An 18,570-nucleotide genomic window follows, 5' to 3' on the forward strand; every position below is an offset into this window, starting at 1 on the left:
AAGAACAGGATAAAAGGTTTAAGATTTGGATGTTCTGGGTTCATTCTGACACCGGTGAACCCAAGATGCTTCGTGTACCTTGCCACTGCTATGCTGTAATAAACTTCATTTTTGAACACCCACAGAGAGCGCAGCGCGTACTATTCAAACGCAAATGTTCTGAGGCGATCCATGCAAACGTGTCAACGGCCACATCAGCTCGATAAAACGACACTCGGATAGATAGATAGATAGATAGATAGATAGATAGATAGATAGATAGATAGATAGATAGATAGATAGATAGATAGATAGATAGATAGATAGATAGATAGATAGATAGATAGATAGATAGATAGATAGATAGATAGATAGATAGATAGATAGATAGATAGATAGATAGATAGACGCAGTATGACCACCTTAAACTGCATAAGCCCACAGGACGTTGCAGCATATCAACAGTCTAATCAAACTGAGTTGGGTAGACAATGTTAATATAGCATAATCAGACAGAGCAGTCTGGCCTGTAAGGCGGGTACTTCCAGGTTATAAAACCTTACAAATGTAGACAGCGATGCCCAGTCTGCTGCCATACAAATGTCATGGAGTGAGACCCCACTTGTCCATGCCCACGACGAGGCCATACCTCTAGTCGAGTGGGCCCTAACCCCCAAAGGGCAATCCAGGTCCTTGGACGCTTAAGCTGACGCAATAGCGTCCACTATCCATCTGGACAGGGTCTGTTTCGAGATGGCTAGCCCTTTGATGCGGCCACCGAACGAAACGAAAAGCTGCTCCGTTTGCCTAAAGGCAGCAGAGCGCTCCACATAAATCCTCAAAGCCCTTACTGGGCAGAGGAAGTTAACCCCAGCCTCACTGTCAGACGCAGGGAGGGCCGAAAGGGAAATGACTTACACTCTAAAGGGAGTCGCAAGCACTATTGGAACGTAACCATGCCTTGGTTTGTGCCAGCAGAAAAGCGGTTTTGAATGACAGGTACTTTAGCTCCACCGCGTGTAATGGTTCGAATGGTCCACCTTTCATGGCCTCTAGGACCGTGGAAAGGTCCCAAACTGGAACCGAGGAGGATTCAGCCTCCTAGCACCCCTGAGAAAACGGATTATGAGGTCGTTCTTTCCCAGCGACTGGCCATTTACAGGTTTTGTAAATGCTGCTATGGCCGCCACGTACACTTTGAGCGTGGATGGGGTTATCCCGCTGTCCAACAGCTCTTGCAGGAAAGAAAGTACCACCGTTACCTGACCATCTAGCGGGTTTAAGTCATGAGCTGAGCACCATTCAGCGAACACTGACCATTTGGACGCATAGAGCCGTCTAGTAGACGGAGCTCTAGCCTCTGTGATCATGTTCAGCACTCCCTCCAGGAGGTGAAATGGTGATAGTTGATCGCCCACACATGTAGGGCCCATAGCTCGGGGTATGGATGCCAAATTGCGCCCTGGGCCTGGGACAATAGGTCCCTCCTTAGCGGAATCGGCCATGGAGCTATATTCCCCAGTTCCATCAGTTCTGGGAACCAGACTTGATTCTGCCATAGCGGAGCTATCAGGAGTATCGAGCATTTGCTCTCCCTGACTTGCTTGATTACCTGTGGTAACAAGGCGACCGGAGGAAACGCATAGAGAGGGCGCCTGGGCCAGTTTAGGGCCAGCGCATCCCTTTCTTTTGAAAAGAACATTGGGCAGTGAGCGTTGGTTTGCGACACGAACAGGTCTATCTCTGCTCTGCCGAAAATGTCCCAGATGTTTCGCACTGTCAGGGGGTGCAGGGACCACTCCCCTGGGGAGAGTTTTGCCCTGGATAGCATATCTGGGCCCACGTTCAGGACGCCCGGCACATGCGCCACTCTCAGCGAGCGCAGATTGTGCTGGCCCCATATGAGGAGGCGTTTTGCTATTGCAAAAAGGCTCCGGGACCCTTATGTAGGACACCACCGACGTGTTGTCCGTTCTGATTAGAACGTGGTGGTTCCTCAATGTGAGGAGGAAGAATTGAAGGGCGTTTTCGACCGCTTTCATCTCTAGACAGTTTATGTGTAGACGCTTCTCCGCGTCTGACTACAGGCCCATTGAAGGTCTCCCTTCGCATAGGGCGCCCCAACCCGTGTTGGAAGCATCTGTCGAGACTACTTTGATTCTTGAGGCGATGCCCAGGTTCACGCCGGACTGATACCAGCCGGGTCTCATCCACGGTTTCAGAGCTGCAACGCATATCTGATTCACCGTGAGACGAGGCAGACCTGATGTCCACGCTCGCGCTGGCACCCGCCGTCTCAGCCACAGCTGAAAAGGGCACATGTGCAGCAGACCCAGCTGCAGAACCGACGAGGCTGAGGCCTTGAGTCTCATCCTCTGAAACACTCTGAGGGGGAGATTCTTCCCTACAGTGAATGTCGCCCTAGGCGCTGGATCGCTGCCGCGCGTAGAGCTGGAGTCCAATTCTATCCCCAGAAAAGATATTTTCTGGCTGAGGGATAGAATACTCTTGGCCCAGTTGATTCTGAGACCCGACTGCTCGAGATGGGTCAGCAGTAATGCTTTGTGTAGCACCAACTCCTCTTTTGACTGTGCTATAATTAGCCAGTCGTCCAGATAGTTCAGGACTCTCATGCCCCTTCGTCTGAGGGGCGCGAGCGCCGTGTCCATGCATTTCGTAAATGTACGAGGTGCTAAAGACAGGCCGAAGGGAAGGACGGTGTACTGATAAGCCTGGCCCTCGAAGGCGAATCTCAAGAACGGCCTGTGACGTGCTGCTATTTGGATCTGAAAATAGGCGTCTTTCAGATCCACCGATATAAACCAGTCCCCCGGTCGAATTCGAGCGAGGATTTGTCTGGTTGTGATCATTTTGAACAAACGCGTCATCAGCGCTTTGTTCAAGCGTCTAAGATCTAGTATAGGGCGGAGCCCGCCATCCTTCTTTGGTACTAAGAAGTAACGGCTGTAAAACCCCGACTCGCTTTATGCCAAGGGGACGGTTTCCACAGCCCCTTTTTTCAGCAAATTCGCTATTTCGGTGCGAAGTAGGTGTGCTACTTCCTGATTCACCAAAGTTTCGACCCGGGCTGTGAAGCGCGGTGGTCTGCAAGCGAATTGTAGCGAGTAGCCCTGTTTCACTATCTTTAACACCCATTTTGAAGCCCCTGGGATGCTTTCCCACGCTTTCGCATGAATGGTCAGGGGTAGAATGAAATCTGGGCTCCGGTCGCTCAGGTACGGGGACCCGGAGACCCGGCCATGATGACATACTTCGTTCATCATGCTCATTTCAAATGGGGTAGACAGCACTTCGTGCAGTGGTTCTGTAACTGGCACCCCGGCCGTATGAACAGGGAGATGCTTTATTACAGGCACAGTTCTGTGGGCTCGTGGCGCGAGGCACGGCGAGCTTTCCACAAAGTGTGTGCGCTGAGAGGCAGACACGTGATCTGCACCCGAGACACTGCCAGCGCGAGCTGGGTTCATACGCTGAGGCGTTATGTGTGTGCGTAGCGCAGACAGTCATATTCACAGGCAGGGGTGGGCGCTGTATAGCGGGCACATTTCCTACACTTAAAATATGAACGGCATAAGCCGGTTTGACTAATATGGACCCTGTGGTGGTGTGAGACACTGCATGAGTGTCTCACACCACTTTGTAGTTTGCTTAATAAACAAACTACAGCTAGTTCAAAACGCAGCAGCTCGAGTTCTTACCAGAACCAGGAAGTATGACCATATTAGCCCGGTTCTGTCAAAACTGCACTGGCTCCCTATTAAACATCGCATCAATTTTAAAATATTGCTGATTACTTACAAAGCACTAAATGGTTTAGCTCCGCAGTACTTGAGCGAGCTCTTAACGCATTATACTCCTTCACGTCTATTGCGATCTCAAAATTCCGGCCAGTTGATAATACCTAGAATATCTAAATCGACTGCTGGCGGTAGATCCTTTTCCTATTTAGCACCAAAACTTTGGAACAGCCTTCCTACCATTGTCCGGGAAGCAGACACACTCTGTCAGTTCAAATCTAGATTAAAGACACATCTCTTTGACATAGCGTTCACATAATACATTATAGACTTCTATAATTCAATATTAGGCTGCATAGATTAGGTCAGCTGGAACCGGGAACACTTCCCATAAATCCTGATGTACTTGTTACATCATGAGAAGAATGGCATCTACGCTAATTTTAGTGTCTTTGTTTATCCCAAGGTTTTCCCGCAGCCTGCCGGATCCAGGCCGTTTCCAGATCTGATGAAGGACCTTCGCCTGGACCCGATGTCAACGCAGTGCTGAAGTGCCAACTAGTCTCTCCCTATGGAGGATCCCTTTCCCACTCTACAGATAACGCGTCGTCGGGAAAACTCAATTTGCGTATCTACCCCGAATTGATAAAATAAAATAAAATTCTGAATCAAAACTATAAGGAAACACAAGTAATTTGTTTAGGCTTGGTTTGCAGGGAATTCCAAACCTGCACACATATATTCAAACGCACATAACTATAGAACCCGTTCTTAATGCGCATCTGAACGCCATCAGCGTTTCTCACAGGTTCGCGTTTAAAGTCTGTGTAGAGAGAATGGTGTCGTCTTGGCGGCCCTAATTTAAAAACAAATGATCGTTGCGACGGAAGCGAATCAATCAAAACTAACTTTAGCTGGAAAATAACTTTATTAAAGAACCGCTATAAAGCCAAAACAATCTTACGTTAAATTATACATTTATCTCTGTAAAGCTGCTTTGAGACAATCTACATTGTTAAAAGCGCTATATAAATGAAAATGACTTGACTTGACTTGACATGAGTAGTGCTTGTGTGTACGGGTGAGCACTGGGGAAGTGGGCACTTTTCCTACACTTAGCGGTCGAGCGGCCTGAGCCAGCTTTATTGTTTTCGACCCTTGATGAGTGTGACACACAGAAAGGGTAGTGTTTTTGTGCAGGGGTGGGCACTGGGCAGTGGGCACCTGTCCTAAATTTAAAACACCTTCGGCCTGAGCCGGAATATGACCGGACATAATGCTCTTTTTGAGATATATGTGGGTCGCCGTGAAAACGGCGTTTGTGTGCAGACGAGCGAGTTGAGGAACTGACTCGTTGGCTGCTAAATACACTCTTCGAGTCACCTCTGCTGAGGAAACTGAGAGAGCGGTTCGTGCTGATTTCGATGGCGGTCCGGCCGCGGCGGGACTTAACCATCGGCGCCTTCCTAGTGGGGCTAGGAAGACTTGGGAGGCTCAAAGCTCGGCGCGAGCTTGTGCCTGGGTTCCCGGGCGGGAGGCGGTCTGCGGCGGCTGGTAGAGCGCGAGCGCTGACATGCATCCCGAGCCAGGCGATGTTGTGAAGCGGGCGGAGGAGGCGGTGGGGGCGCTGTTTTCCGAGCGGGCGGCTGCTTTTTAGCGCGACCCGCTGCGGAACTGGAACGCCGCGGCAAAAAGTGTCTCATAGCCTGAGACGTTTTCTGCACCTCTGTGTATCGCTCCGCGAAGCCCTTCACCGAGGGACCGAAGAGACCAGCTGGTGAAACAGGGGCATCCAGGAAGGTGGCGCGGTCAGACTCAGACATGTCGGACAGCGTTAGCCACAGGTGACGCTCAGTGACGGTGAGAGCGGCCATGTTGCGGCTGATAGCCAGGTCCGTCGCGCTTCTCAAGTCCGTCACGCCCTCCGCAGATGGGCCAGCCTCGTCCAATGAACGGAGAAGGTTGGCCTGGTAAATCTGCAAAAAAGCCATGGTATGCAGAGCAGATGAAGCCTGACCGGCGGCGGCGTAGGCGCAACCAATCAGCGTCGAAGTAGTCCAGCAGGCTTTGGTAGGCAGACTCAACTTGGACCGCCGTCTCGCAGAGGGCGGACACAAGTGCGTCGCTACAGCTTCCTCGACAGGAGGAACGGAGAGATATCCCCTGTCTTTCGCGCCGTCAACCGCAGAGAACGTCGGAGGGCATTTACACCTGGTCTTTTCACGATCGGATAGCTATCCGATCACAGAAAACGCATGAAGTGGCTAGGTGTAAACAGCCCCCAAGAAATCAAAATTGACAGCAGCCAAAGAGCTAGAGAAATTCTTTTGAAGGAGAAAATGATTTTTCAAATACCTTGATTCCCACTGTACCCAGTTTAAAACGTCTTTGACAAACGCAGCAGTTTGCCTCTTATACATTTCCAGGCACCGGCTATAAGCACCACGAGAACTCGTCATTCTCAAGCCATTCCGGCTAAACTATGTCTGACTGCACGACCACCATTGATATTCCTGGGCCCAGAAAGTGGGCTGTGTGTATGCAAATTTAGGGGCGTAACAAAGGTACAGACCAGATCCAAATAAGGAAATTGATTGCGCTGTATGACAGATGTAGCGCTTTTATTTCTAAATATTAACAAACTTGCTTACCATGTCATCAACTTTCTTAAATTCCGATTCGCAAATACGTGTAAGTGAGTTTGTTTTGTCGGTTAAAAACCTTTATAAATGATCTCGATCTGTAAGGAGTAGGCTAGATGGAGTAGGCTAGATGGAGTAGGCTAGAACGCCATGTTTGTTTGGGCCGCTGTTCAGAGATTCATGTCTGTTGGATTTATTAAAGCACATGAATTCATCATTTTCTCCCGAAATACATGAAAGTAAGTGGCCGGTGAACTGGAAAAAAAGTAGAGTAAACTTTATAGTTACTTACACTGTGTATCTGATATGAATAAAACAAGTCAGCAAATATATTTGAATGGATTGTTATTGCTGCTTCCATAGACACCATTGTGTATTTTACAAACTATAAATGTATTGTTTTGCAATAAATTATATGCATTTAAAATGTCTGAAACCTAAAATAAAAATTATGTGGTTAAAAACACTGAATAGTTGTGAAACATGACAAGCGCTGAGCGCGTCCATCTTTGGCTCAGCACCAGCCATAGCGCGAAAGCACAGTTTGAATCTGGCAGTTATGTCACGTCACTGTACATTCACTCCTCAGTGGTCAGCTGCTGCAGAGTGTACCAAAATCAAAATTGCTGATGAGATGTAGAGGAAAATATCTAGTGGAAAATGAGAATGTTACCCTACACTACATATGGACCACAAGAGAAATATTAAGAAGACAAATTAAGACCATTATATACTGTTAACAGAACATGTTGAAGTAGATTCAGCTCTCACCTGTCAGTTTTTATTTTCACTTATTTTCACTGAGACTTCTTCACTAGCTTCACTCTAGTGCAAAATTTGCACATTGCTCGCGTGATGTCCACTGGCTCGCCTTCATGGTTTAAAACGGAAATATTTCCAATATTGCAAAGTGAAATTTTTCCTTATCAACAATTGCTTGCAAAATGTTGGACAATGATTCACGTTTCACATGCATCATATCCCGTGATAATCAATCCAAGTAAATTATTGAATAAATGAGTAAATAAACAAGTAGACTTGCGGAAAAGCCTAACAGACACTTAATTAACCAAAAAATATAAATTAAATGGTTATGGTTGGATAATGGATTTGTGTTATGTAATGCAATTCAGGACCAGCCGTCTATAATATGCTTAAATTATGCAATCTCTTACCATATTGTTTAAATCCTCAGAATCAGATGAGTCACTCTCACTTAAAGACGCCTGGTCTGAAACGTCTTCGTCACTATCATCAGATGGTGAGATCAAAGCTGTAAAACATATCAAAAAGGGAGAACAGGGTGAAAATACAGAACAATGGAGGATTTTGGTTTACATTTAACAAAAAAAAAAAAATTGCATGCAGGTGGGTACTCAAACAACCTCTAGTAAACATTAAATACTCACAAGCATCATCACTCTTCTCCTTTTCCTCTTCAGTCAGGGTCTTCAAGATTGGGTTAACACCTGGCAGACGACAACGTCGCTTCTTCCATCCCTTTTTCCTCCTGTGCAGAAAAATAAATACATTTAAAAAATACAATATACTGATTTTTCGGCATCAAATTTACCTCAAACAGTCACAATATCAGTAGTACGCTTACCTGGACTACAACATTCAGATATTAAGCCGATTGACAATACTCTGATTAAGAAACTACCATGTAAACAGCGATTTCTGATTACCTTAATCCAGCTAAAGTCATACTTGAAGTAAACAAAAATCAAATTAAGACACGTGGAGTATTCCTATTAGTCGCATTATCGAAGTGCATTACAGACATGTACACACCTTAATCAGACTATTAACGTTGTGTGGAAGTTTTCGCCTTATTTTGTGACAGGACACACACACACAGTAGTGTTCAACCGTTTGACGGCAGACAAGCATGGCTTCAAGCAAGGTGGCCGATTTTTGGTCAAACAATGGTAATGTTAAGAATTCTGAAAGAAATGTATGAAAGTACAAAAGAATGAAAGTACAGAGGAGCCCTGTTGCTAGAGAATTTGTATCCATCGTTGTCTATTTGCACGTATAGCATGACAAATAATTAACTGCACCTGAAGCTTTCGTAAAATTAAAAATGAAACACCCCAAACTGTATATGGTACAATTAATGAAGACGAACTGTATGTTGATACGCGAAATTCTGGAGGGAACGTCGGACGGCGTACCATGTAATGACGTGTGCCATTAATCGATCTATGTTCTGTTTCTGTAACATGTAAAACGGGAACATGAAAGGAATATTCTAAAAGCAACTCATGTAAACACCTTAATCAGTATATTGTCTTATTCAGAATAAGTTCAATAATTAGATTCCTGCTGTCCATGTAAACAAAACCAATATAATGAACTAGAACAGGCATCCTCAAATAATTGTCTGCTCTTTCCATTTCCGTTCTGTGCGCGTTGATTCTCTCTCCCGTTAAAGCACCACATAAAGAGCTGCAGATGACACAGTTATTTTGACAGTAGCAGAAACACAGTGAACTGTAAAATAGATTTATACTTTTACTAAAACACTGCAGAAAACAAAAATGCTGCAAATACAATTATTTTCATCTGTCATTTATATTTATTTTCATCTGTACATATACACACACTCAGGCCATTCAAATAAGTTTTTTAACAAGACTTTTTTTTTTTACATCTACATTTATCATTACTAATCAGCAAGTTAAGAGCATTTCATAATAAACTACGTAATAATTGGGAAAAGTATTTGTAGATGGTAAACTTTGGAATTTCTAGTAACCTTTGTTTTCGGCTCATTTTAGCAAACAACAGGGCATTTTGATTATTATGCACATTGTTTGTTTGTTTTTAATAGATACTTAACGCAAAATATAAAAACGGTCCAGACTTCTTAAGAGGAAAACCCTGAACCTTACATACAGTGGTGGTCAGAATTAATGGCACCCCTGGTAAATATGATCAAAAATGGCTGTAAAAAAATTAATCTGCATTGTTTATCCTTTTGATCTTTCATTAAAAAAAGTCACAAAAATCTAACCTTTCATTGAAGTAAAAGAATTGAAAGTGGGGAGGAAATCACATTATGAAATAAATGTTTTTCTCCAAAACATGTCGGCCACAATTATTGGCACCCCTAGAATTGTTTACGAGTAAAATATCTCTGAAGTACATTCCCATTAATATTTACCTTTATTTAGCACACCAGGGTGACTAGGAAAACAAAATTGTCTAGCTATGACTTCTTGTTTCACAGGAGTAAATATGACGAATACACAAAGGCCAAATTTCTTTAATCGTCCATCACAATGAGTAAAACCAAAGAATATAGTTCTGATGTGCATCAAAAGATTGTTGAGCATCACAAAATAGAAAGTGGCTGTAAGAAAATAGCTAAAGAATTGAAAATCCCCATTTTGACCATCAGGGCAATAATTAAGAAGTTCCAATCAAGTAAAGATGTTACGAATCTGCCAGGAAGAGGACATGTGTCTATACTGTCTTAATGCACGGTGAGGAGGAAAGTTTGAGTGGCCAAAGACTCTCCAAGGATCACAGATGGAGAATTGCAGAGATTACTTGAGTCTTGGGAGTCAGAAAGCCTAAAAAAAATATCAAACAACCCTTACACAACCACATGTTGTTTGGGAGGGTTTCAAGAAAAATCCTCCTCGCTCCTCCAAAAATAAACTCCAGCATATTCAGTTGTCAGACATGACTGGAACTTCAAAACGGACCGGATTCTATGGTCAGATGAAACAAAAAAAGGGCTTTTTGGCAGCAAACCCACCAGATGTGTTTGGTGCAAACAGGGATAAAAAGTACCCCATGTCTACGGTTAAATATACTGCTGGATCTTATATGTTGTGGGCCTATTTTTTTTGCTGGAGGTCCTGGACATCTTGTTCAGATACATGGTATTATGGATTCTAGCAAATACCAACAGATAAAAAAAAAAAAAATCAAAACCTGTCTGCCTCTGCTAGAAATCTTATAATGGGCCGTGGTTGGATCTTCCATCAGGACAACGGTCCAAAACAAACATCAAAATCAACACAAAAATGGGTAACTAAGCACAAAATGAAGCTTCTGCCATAACCGTCCCAGTCCCCTAAACTGAACCCTATAGAAAATGAGTGGGGTAAACTGAACAGAAGAAACACCAACATGAACTTCTGAATCTGAAGGATCTGGAGAGATTCTGTATGGAGGAATGATCTCTGATCTCTTGTCACTTATTCTCCAAACTCATCAGGCATTATAGAAGAAAACTCAGATCTGTTATATCTTGGCAAAAGGAGGTTGCAAAAATAATTTAATAACAGGGAGCCAATAATTATGGCCAACGTGTTTTGGAGAAAAGCATTTATTTTATAATGTGATTTACCCCCCACTTTCAATTATTTTACTTCAATGAAAGGTTAGATTTTTCCTCATCTTTGATGACTATTTTGATTGTTTATGATTCTTTTTCTTTTACAAAGTACTACTGTTGCCCAAATGGAAATTTATAACAATTCCAAAAAAGTATTGTCCGTCTGGACAATACTCCGCTGGTAAGGAAAAATAGAGACCGGACTTCTTGGAACTTTAATTGAATACCCCTGAACTAGAAATTAAATGTCATACTGTGTATTTAAAGGGTTAGTTCACCCAAAAAAATGAAAAATCTGTCAATAATTACTCTCCCTCATATCATTCCAATCCAAACCCATAAAAATTTTGTTCATCTTCAAAACACAAATTAAAGTCCCCGTGAACCAGAAGTTGCAAACGACATTTCTCCAGTGTTTTGACGTATTCCCAAGTGAAACGGAATACCAAACAAAGGGCAGGGTTTTACTTTAGCACTCCTCCTCTCCATCTCTGCTAATAGCAGACTAACAGTTTGAGGGGAGTGGTTAAGCGTTTTCAACCCAAGCCATCAAACTGACGTCATCAGAAAAGGAACGCCATTCCAGACCGGTAGTAACTTTTCCGATTTTGATTAAAGATTACCACGGCAAATAATTTTTTTCTGTGTATCAACTTGCACGGATTAATTGTTCACCACAAGACTAGTAATATGCACTAACAAAGTAAATAGGGTCAATTTTGATTTCATGTCGACTTTAACGTGTCTACTCAATTAAATTGTGTTTTATTTGCAGATGATACAACTTTATTTTGTTCCAATCAAAATTTGGCACAGCTTCTGGACACAGTGGAAGCGGAAATGAAAATATAAAAAAAAAATGGTTTGATGTTAATAAACTGTCACTAAATATAAATAAAACTAAATTTATTTTATTTAGTAATAAACAAATAAATACAAACGTCCAGATAAGAATTGATAAATTTGAACTAGAAATGGTAAATGAAATTAAATTCTTAGGTGTCATCATTGACCGCAAGATCAGTTGGAAATCCCACATAACCTATATAAAGTCAAAAATTTCCAAAACTCTGGCCATCCTGTCTAAAACAAAACACATTCTTGATTCTAAGGCTCTAAACATACTGTACCAGTCTCTAATAGTGCCATATATGACTTATTGCGTAGAGATCTGGGGAAATACATACAAAACAATAATAAAACCAATTGTTATTCTGCAAAAACGTGCAATACGAATTATAAATAAAACAGATTATTATCACCCAACAAACAAGTTATTTATGAATTCTAACCTATTAAAATTTAATGACTTAGTGGAATTTAAAATAGCCAAAATAATGTATAAAATAATAAATAATAAATTTCCAGACTGTGTCCAGAACCTGTTTCAGATGAAATCTACTCCTTATGAGCTCAGAGGAACACTTATGTTCAGCAAACCACAAATTAGAATCAATGCCAAACAGAGATGTCTGTCTGTTCAGGGGGTTAAACTGTGGAATAGTCTCGATGATGAACTGAAAACATGTAAATCCATTAGTAGTTTCAAGAATTTTTTTTTTTTTTTTTTAAGATTACATTATACAAACCAGAATGAATTTAGCTTCTTTTTCTTTTAGTCATTGTACGCAAGATGACTTTGGGTCTTGGTGTTGTGTGTAAAATAAATGATATGCAAAAAGGATCGGCGCAATAAGCATAAGCTTCAGCCGACACCTTTTCGGTCGATCAACTTTTATTTCCTTTTTAAAAATTGTTTACATTGTAATTTAACGTTTGTTTCTATGTTTGCTTGTAAATTGTTTTTCTTTCTTTTTTCTTTTGAAGTTGACCGAAATAAACTTTCACTAACTAACTAAGATATTTTTTATGAAATCCGAGAGCTCTCTCATCGCTTCATAACATTAAGGTTGAATCACTATTCACATGAACTATTTTAACAATGTCTTTGCTACCTTTCTGGGCCCTGAAAGTAGCAATTAAATTGCTGTCTATAGAGAGGTCAGAGAGCTTAATTCATGTGCCGAAGATGAACAAAGGTCTTACGGGTTTGGAACAACATGAGGGTGAGTAATTAACGAAAGAAATTTTATTTTTGGGTGAAAACATAAAAAATGCTCAATTAATAAGAATTACTTTTGAGATGTTTTTATGTAGGTAAATTATTGCTAAAAGTGTAATGGGTTTATAAAAAGAAAATGGGGCGAGTGAAATGGTGTCAATTTAAATATTTGGATTAACTAACCCTTTAAAGCTTAAAAGATTTCTAAAACAAGCAACAATTCAATTTTCATTGTATGGGGTCTTTAAAGCCAGATACCCATTGTACCATCTATGGAAGTATGCCAGATTTGATTATGCTATTATTATTCATAAAGAAAGTAATTCAAGTACAATTGATTGACCAGACAAAACATTTTACATAACTAAACAATGCGAACAAGCAGCGGCTCATTGAAACTCACATGCGAGCCAAAGCTTTGCGTGCCAGTTTACGTTGTAATTTGCGATTATTGTCAGAATCTCTGAGCACATGATCCTCTGCAGCCCAGCGATCCCAACTGCAAAACAACAAAACAGCAAAACAACAAATGCTTCAGTATATGGATTCGCCGCATTGACAACATTGAAAGTGGCTAACATTAGCAATTTCATTTTATTTACTTTAGCGATATCAATATTTGTACCACTAAAATGCCAAATACTTACAATAATGTTAAAACCATTAAAAAAAAAAAAAAAAAACACTGTCCCGCTAAAATGTCAAATAATTAGCTAAGTTATACACAAATGTTACAAACCAAAAATGAGCCCTCTTCTTACCTTCTGTTCCAACCACTAAAATGAATCAGATACTTTGGGACTCTTTTTCCGTTGTCATCTTTTACTGTTGCTATGTCAACAACCTGAAATGCAAACGCAAACACAAATTCAAATTTAATACTCACACACGATAGAATGTGGAATCGGAGATATATATATATATATATATATATATATATATATATATATATATATATATATATATATATATATATCTTACATTTTCTGGCTAGTGAGGATTCATCCTGTGCCCTTCCCCCAGTTTGCCACCGCAGCAGCCTGTGCGGCGCATAATGCTGACGTCACAACTGTTGCTAAGTTGGCTGAGTTTAATTGTGTGCACGCAATTTTATTTCAGTTGATATCAGGGGTTACTAGCGTAACGCGGATACTTTAAATGTAGGTCATTTTATTGAAATGTTTTGCTTGATCGGGCATGATAAAGAGAATGGTGAGGCCTCGCATAGGGCGGATGCAGCGCTAGCTACTTCAGCGAGCTAATGTGCTATAACTTTTCCTGTTCCTTAACCACGCAAGGCCATGGACTTTTAATAATATATATCCATTTAACACACACTATGAGATAGAGATATATATATATATATATATATATATATATATATATATATATATATATATATATATATATATATATATATACACACACGTTATTAAAGTTGATTATATGGGTGATACTTCGAAACTGTAATAGCAATCCGCTCCAGTTTCACGACTGTGCCGAAAAATGAATTTGAGGAAATGTGGGCGAAAAAGGAATATCCATACATGCGTGAGAGGCAACCTGTATTGCCTGCAACCGCCTGCAACACACCAAAACAAGCTGTTAAAAGGCAAATGTGTAGCAACATGATCTTATTTACCTTTGCATCGTAGAGCACCTTGGCCTTGGATGGGTCAGGTTCAAAACAGAGAACTTTTTCTCCTTTATGGAATTTAAATTTCATTCCCCAAGAGTTCATTTGTTCATCGTGGCGAACAAGAGAAGACTCTGAAGCCCCGCTCCTTAACCCGTTGCATACCTCGTTGAGGAAGATAGAGAGAGCAGTGCGCAAAAAAAAAAAAACCTTCAAATGACGTTTATTTATGTTCACGCTCGGATGGGAAGTCCCTATTTAAAAGTTCCGAAATATGTAATGCCTATAGTCATATAGGGGGCCGGTTGCATAAACTTAGCCATTATGTTAAGACGCTGACTTAAGTTCTAGTATAACCCACTAGCAGTTAGTCAGGGGCAGTCAGTCTTACTTTTCGGTATCAAATTTGACCAATCTACGTTTTTCTGTAACTGATTAAAAAAAATTTTTTTGCTGTCTTTTAATTCCAGACAAATATTTAAAGAATTTAGCATTGCAACGTCATAAAAAGCTAAATAAATTCATATGCTTTATCTGCTGCATTCAAGTTCACATTCTTTCACTCTGTGAATCTCGTATAGGCCTACCTCCAAGTCGCTATATGGGCGGGGGTCCGTTACTATGACGTTGCGCATTTAAGTCTGAAACGTCAAGGGACACAGAAGTAGCCTTAAATGTTATTGTGAACTTACTAATTCTAAATTCAAAATGATGAAAAACTTTCAGTTTATTGCTTATTGTCAATCAACTTGTGTAGGCTAAGCAAACGGTAAAAGTTGAGTGATCATTCATTACACCATTCGCTAGAGACGCCGCTCAATAATCTTAATATATAAAATATATGTCATTATATTGTCTATATTAAAGATTAATATTTTGGAAATTCTAATTATGATGTCCCCTATTGCTATGTGGGCCTTTCAAGTGGAGTATATGCAGTGGGTATAATAAAAAGTCTACACACAGCAGATTTTAGATTTGAATCCAAGTAAAATCATGTCAGATCTTTTTCCATCTTTTTTTCAGATTCAGAATCAGAAAGGGCTTTATTGCCAAGTATTTTTGCACACACAAGGAATTTGTTTTGTTTACAGAAGCTTCCAGAAGGAAAGTGCAGACAAAAATAAATAAATATAACACAATATTATGAAGAAAACAACATTTAAATAATGCAATAGGCTACAGTAATAGAAATATAGAAAGAAAGAAAAATATAATAATTTTATGAATGTACAGATATGTTATTTTCAGGTGTACAGTTTAGGATATTTATAGATGTACAATTTTGAGATGCCATGTACAAATAGAGAGTTATGACTGACAATGTATAGTTTTAACTGAGAGTTTTAACTGTTCAGGCTGAATAATAGGTGTGTCCAAAACTTACAAAGCTTATAAAACATTTTTAAAAAAACGTATAAAGTTCATACACTACATGGTTGAGTACATAGTGCATAGTTTATTAGTGTATACTGCACAGGGGCGCCGCTAAGTGTGTGTGGTGAGGGGGAGGGGGTTAGGATGATTCTAAGGGCCCACGCACTTTTGGGGCCCCCAGAGATCGATTTTATTAATGGAATGGGTGCGGTAGGGGGGCCCAACCTCATTTTCTTTCAAAGGGTCTAAAATTAGCGGAGCCCCTGATAGTGCGTCATTTGGGACACAGCTATACTTTTTTTGTGCCTGGCTGTTCTTGTGCTCAGTGCTCTGTAGCGCCTGCCAGAGGGCAACAGTTCAAAGAGAAATGGTGTGTAGGGTCCATAGTAATTTCCTTAGCCCTTTTTCTCACTCTGGTATAAAGACCTTGGAGGTTGGGCAGGGGGGAACCAATAATCTTCTCAGCCATCCTGACTGTACCTTGTAGTCTCCTTATGTCTGATAAGGCATAAGGTCATCCTCAGACCCATGAATGAGGTGTCAAATCGACCGGCTCATTGAGGAGAGGTGTGCTATGACTTTTATAAACGATCAGGGTTACGGTGTTCGCCCCAGGGGTGAGAAAGCGGCCAAAAAAGTCCCAATGACTTAACATTGCGACAAACTTTGACGACTCGTAGCTCTGAGCGAGGATTTCGCTGAAATAGGAAGGAACGTCCTGTGACATGCACATGCTTTTCCTACTATTGTAAATTGCACAGGGATTTTGTATTGAACGTAGCTCTGGATCACAGTGTCATAGAGACAAGGGGGCGGGCTCATTTTTACTCAGACGACCAATCAGTGTCTCAGGCTCATTGTGAAGCTATCAAGCCACGCCCTAGCAACCATTTAGAGCACCTTAGCAACAAGTCCCATAGACTTCCATTGAAAGAGATCAAAGGGATATCTCCAGACTGAATTGTCATAGAAACACGAGGGTGGTCTCGTTTGACTCGGGGGAGCAAACGGCCAATCATGAAACACCTCGACACTTCCTAGCCCATCCCTTGCAACCATTGTCGAGCACTTTAGCAACCAAAATCCATAGAGGGATATCTTCCATTCTGAATGTCACAGAGGCATTGGGAGTTGGTTTATATCATTCATACTGACAAGCAGCCTTTGGAGTTTCATCATTGCCCGCTGCCAAGCAACTCCATAGCAACCAAACAGAGTACCCTAGCAACCATTTTGCAAGACTTATATCTCTGGATCAGAACATTATAAAGAGATGGGGTTAACACAAGTTTGACTCAGGGCAGCAAACGGCCAATCATGAATCACCTCAACACTTCCTAGCCCCACCCTAGCCACTGTGCAACCACAGTCGATTTTGATATTCGAGGTATTAACAACTGGCCGGAATTTTGAGATTGCAATAGACGTAAAGGACTATAATGCGTTAAGAGTTGCGTAGGGCCCCGCAAATTAAAGAGTTGCGTAGGGCCCCGCCTCCCCCTCGTGTCAAAGCGCGTCAATCAAAGTTTACACAATATTGATGAAAAAATTAACCAGAACTATCCTTCTGGTCACGAAAAGAGAAAAAATAAAAAACACAATGAGAGTGAATTGCGGGAACAGCAATCAGGTAGACTTGTGTTCTCTCCTCTCCAAGTTTGATGTCAGCAAAGAACAGTAAAGTTAAGTTGATGTGCATCTATCTCTAGTTTGTCTGTCTTGCTAACCCAGCTGGGCAGTGCATATCTTGTGTCTTGCTTACAACACCGTCCACTTCCGGGGCTGTGTTCTGTGACTTTGTGCCGACAAAAAAAAAGTGAGAGTGAAATACAACTATTTATTACGTTTGATAAACAACAAAGGGCAATGGTGTTTGTTTATAAACTGTAGCTCGGAAAAGATAACCGCGTCACGCGTTAACATGCGTTCATATGCGCGTGCACGAAATTAAACGTTCACTTTCCAGCAAAACATCTGTGGGGACCAGTACAATATGAGTGTGATGGCACTCCTCATTATAGGCGTACATACTTTTAAGACAAGACAATGATTATCTAGTCTCCAAGTAAGTTTAGTTACAACTCTGCAATAAAGCAAGATGGAAACAATGTATTGACATTGACTATTGATTTATAGGCTATATTGCATTTAAAATGTTGATTGGCTGGACACACTGGTCAATATGGATGCACATCCCTCAGTAAATAATAACCATCAAGTATTGCTTTTATCATTTAAAACATAGTGACATGCTATGACAAGCCAGTTTAGCTTTTATTCATTCACAGGATGCATTTTTGATATCAATAATTAAATTTGTACTATTTAAAATGTGAATTCTTGATATTAAGAATGTACTTTTTCTAGTAACAATGTCTATTTCTGATATCAGGAATTAAATTTTTATTAGTACTACTTAAAGGAGTAGGAGCACTGGGGTGTCAGGTGTGACTGTGTGGCAATGGCAAATGGTTTACATGGCTCATGGGTCAGGTAGGAGGGCCCCTTAACAGAATTTTGCCAAGGGCCCCAGGGAGGTTAGGATGGGCTCTGGGTGAGCTCAACCATTTAGTGCTTTGCAAGTAATCAGCAATATTTTTAAATTTACACTATGTTTAATAGGGAGCCAATGCAGTGTTGACAGAACCGGGCTAATATGGTCATACTTCCTGGTTCTGGTAAGAACTCTAGCTGCTGCGTTTTGGACCAGCTGTAGTTTGTTTATTAAGTGTGCTGGGCAACCACCCATAAGAGCATTACAA

The 18,570-nt window shown here is 41.1% G+C and overlaps 1 protein-coding gene across 2 annotated transcripts in view; it reads right to left on the reverse strand.

The window, feature by feature from the left end:
• Nucleotides 1–15,016, reverse strand: part of LOC311285925 (MSL complex subunit 3-like) — a 256,522-nt gene extending 241,506 nt beyond the window's left edge. Inside the window, exons 1-5 of one of the 2 annotated variants that reach the window (XM_084401803.1) lie at nucleotides 14,438–15,016; nucleotides 13,557–13,639; nucleotides 13,199–13,294; nucleotides 7,789–7,889; nucleotides 7,555–7,652 (exon numbers count right to left, since the gene is read on the reverse strand). In XM_084401803.1, the coding sequence (XP_084257929.1) occupies nucleotides 7,555–7,652; nucleotides 7,789–7,889; nucleotides 13,199–13,294; nucleotides 13,557–13,639; nucleotides 14,438–14,536 (477 nt within the window). In that variant the 5' untranslated portion in view covers nucleotides 14,537–15,016. Of the gene's footprint in view, nucleotides 1–7,554; nucleotides 7,653–7,788; nucleotides 7,890–13,198; nucleotides 13,295–13,556; nucleotides 13,640–13,776; nucleotides 13,912–14,437 lie in introns of those variants that run through there. The other variant, XM_084401804.1, reaches the window with a different exon arrangement.
• Nucleotides 15,017–18,570: the final 3,554 nt, after the last annotated feature.

Source organism: Rutilus rutilus, assembly GCF_951802725.1.
Source record: "Rutilus rutilus genome assembly, chromosome: 2".
Lineage (NCBI taxonomy): Eukaryota > Metazoa > Chordata > Actinopteri > Cypriniformes > Leuciscidae > Rutilus > Rutilus rutilus.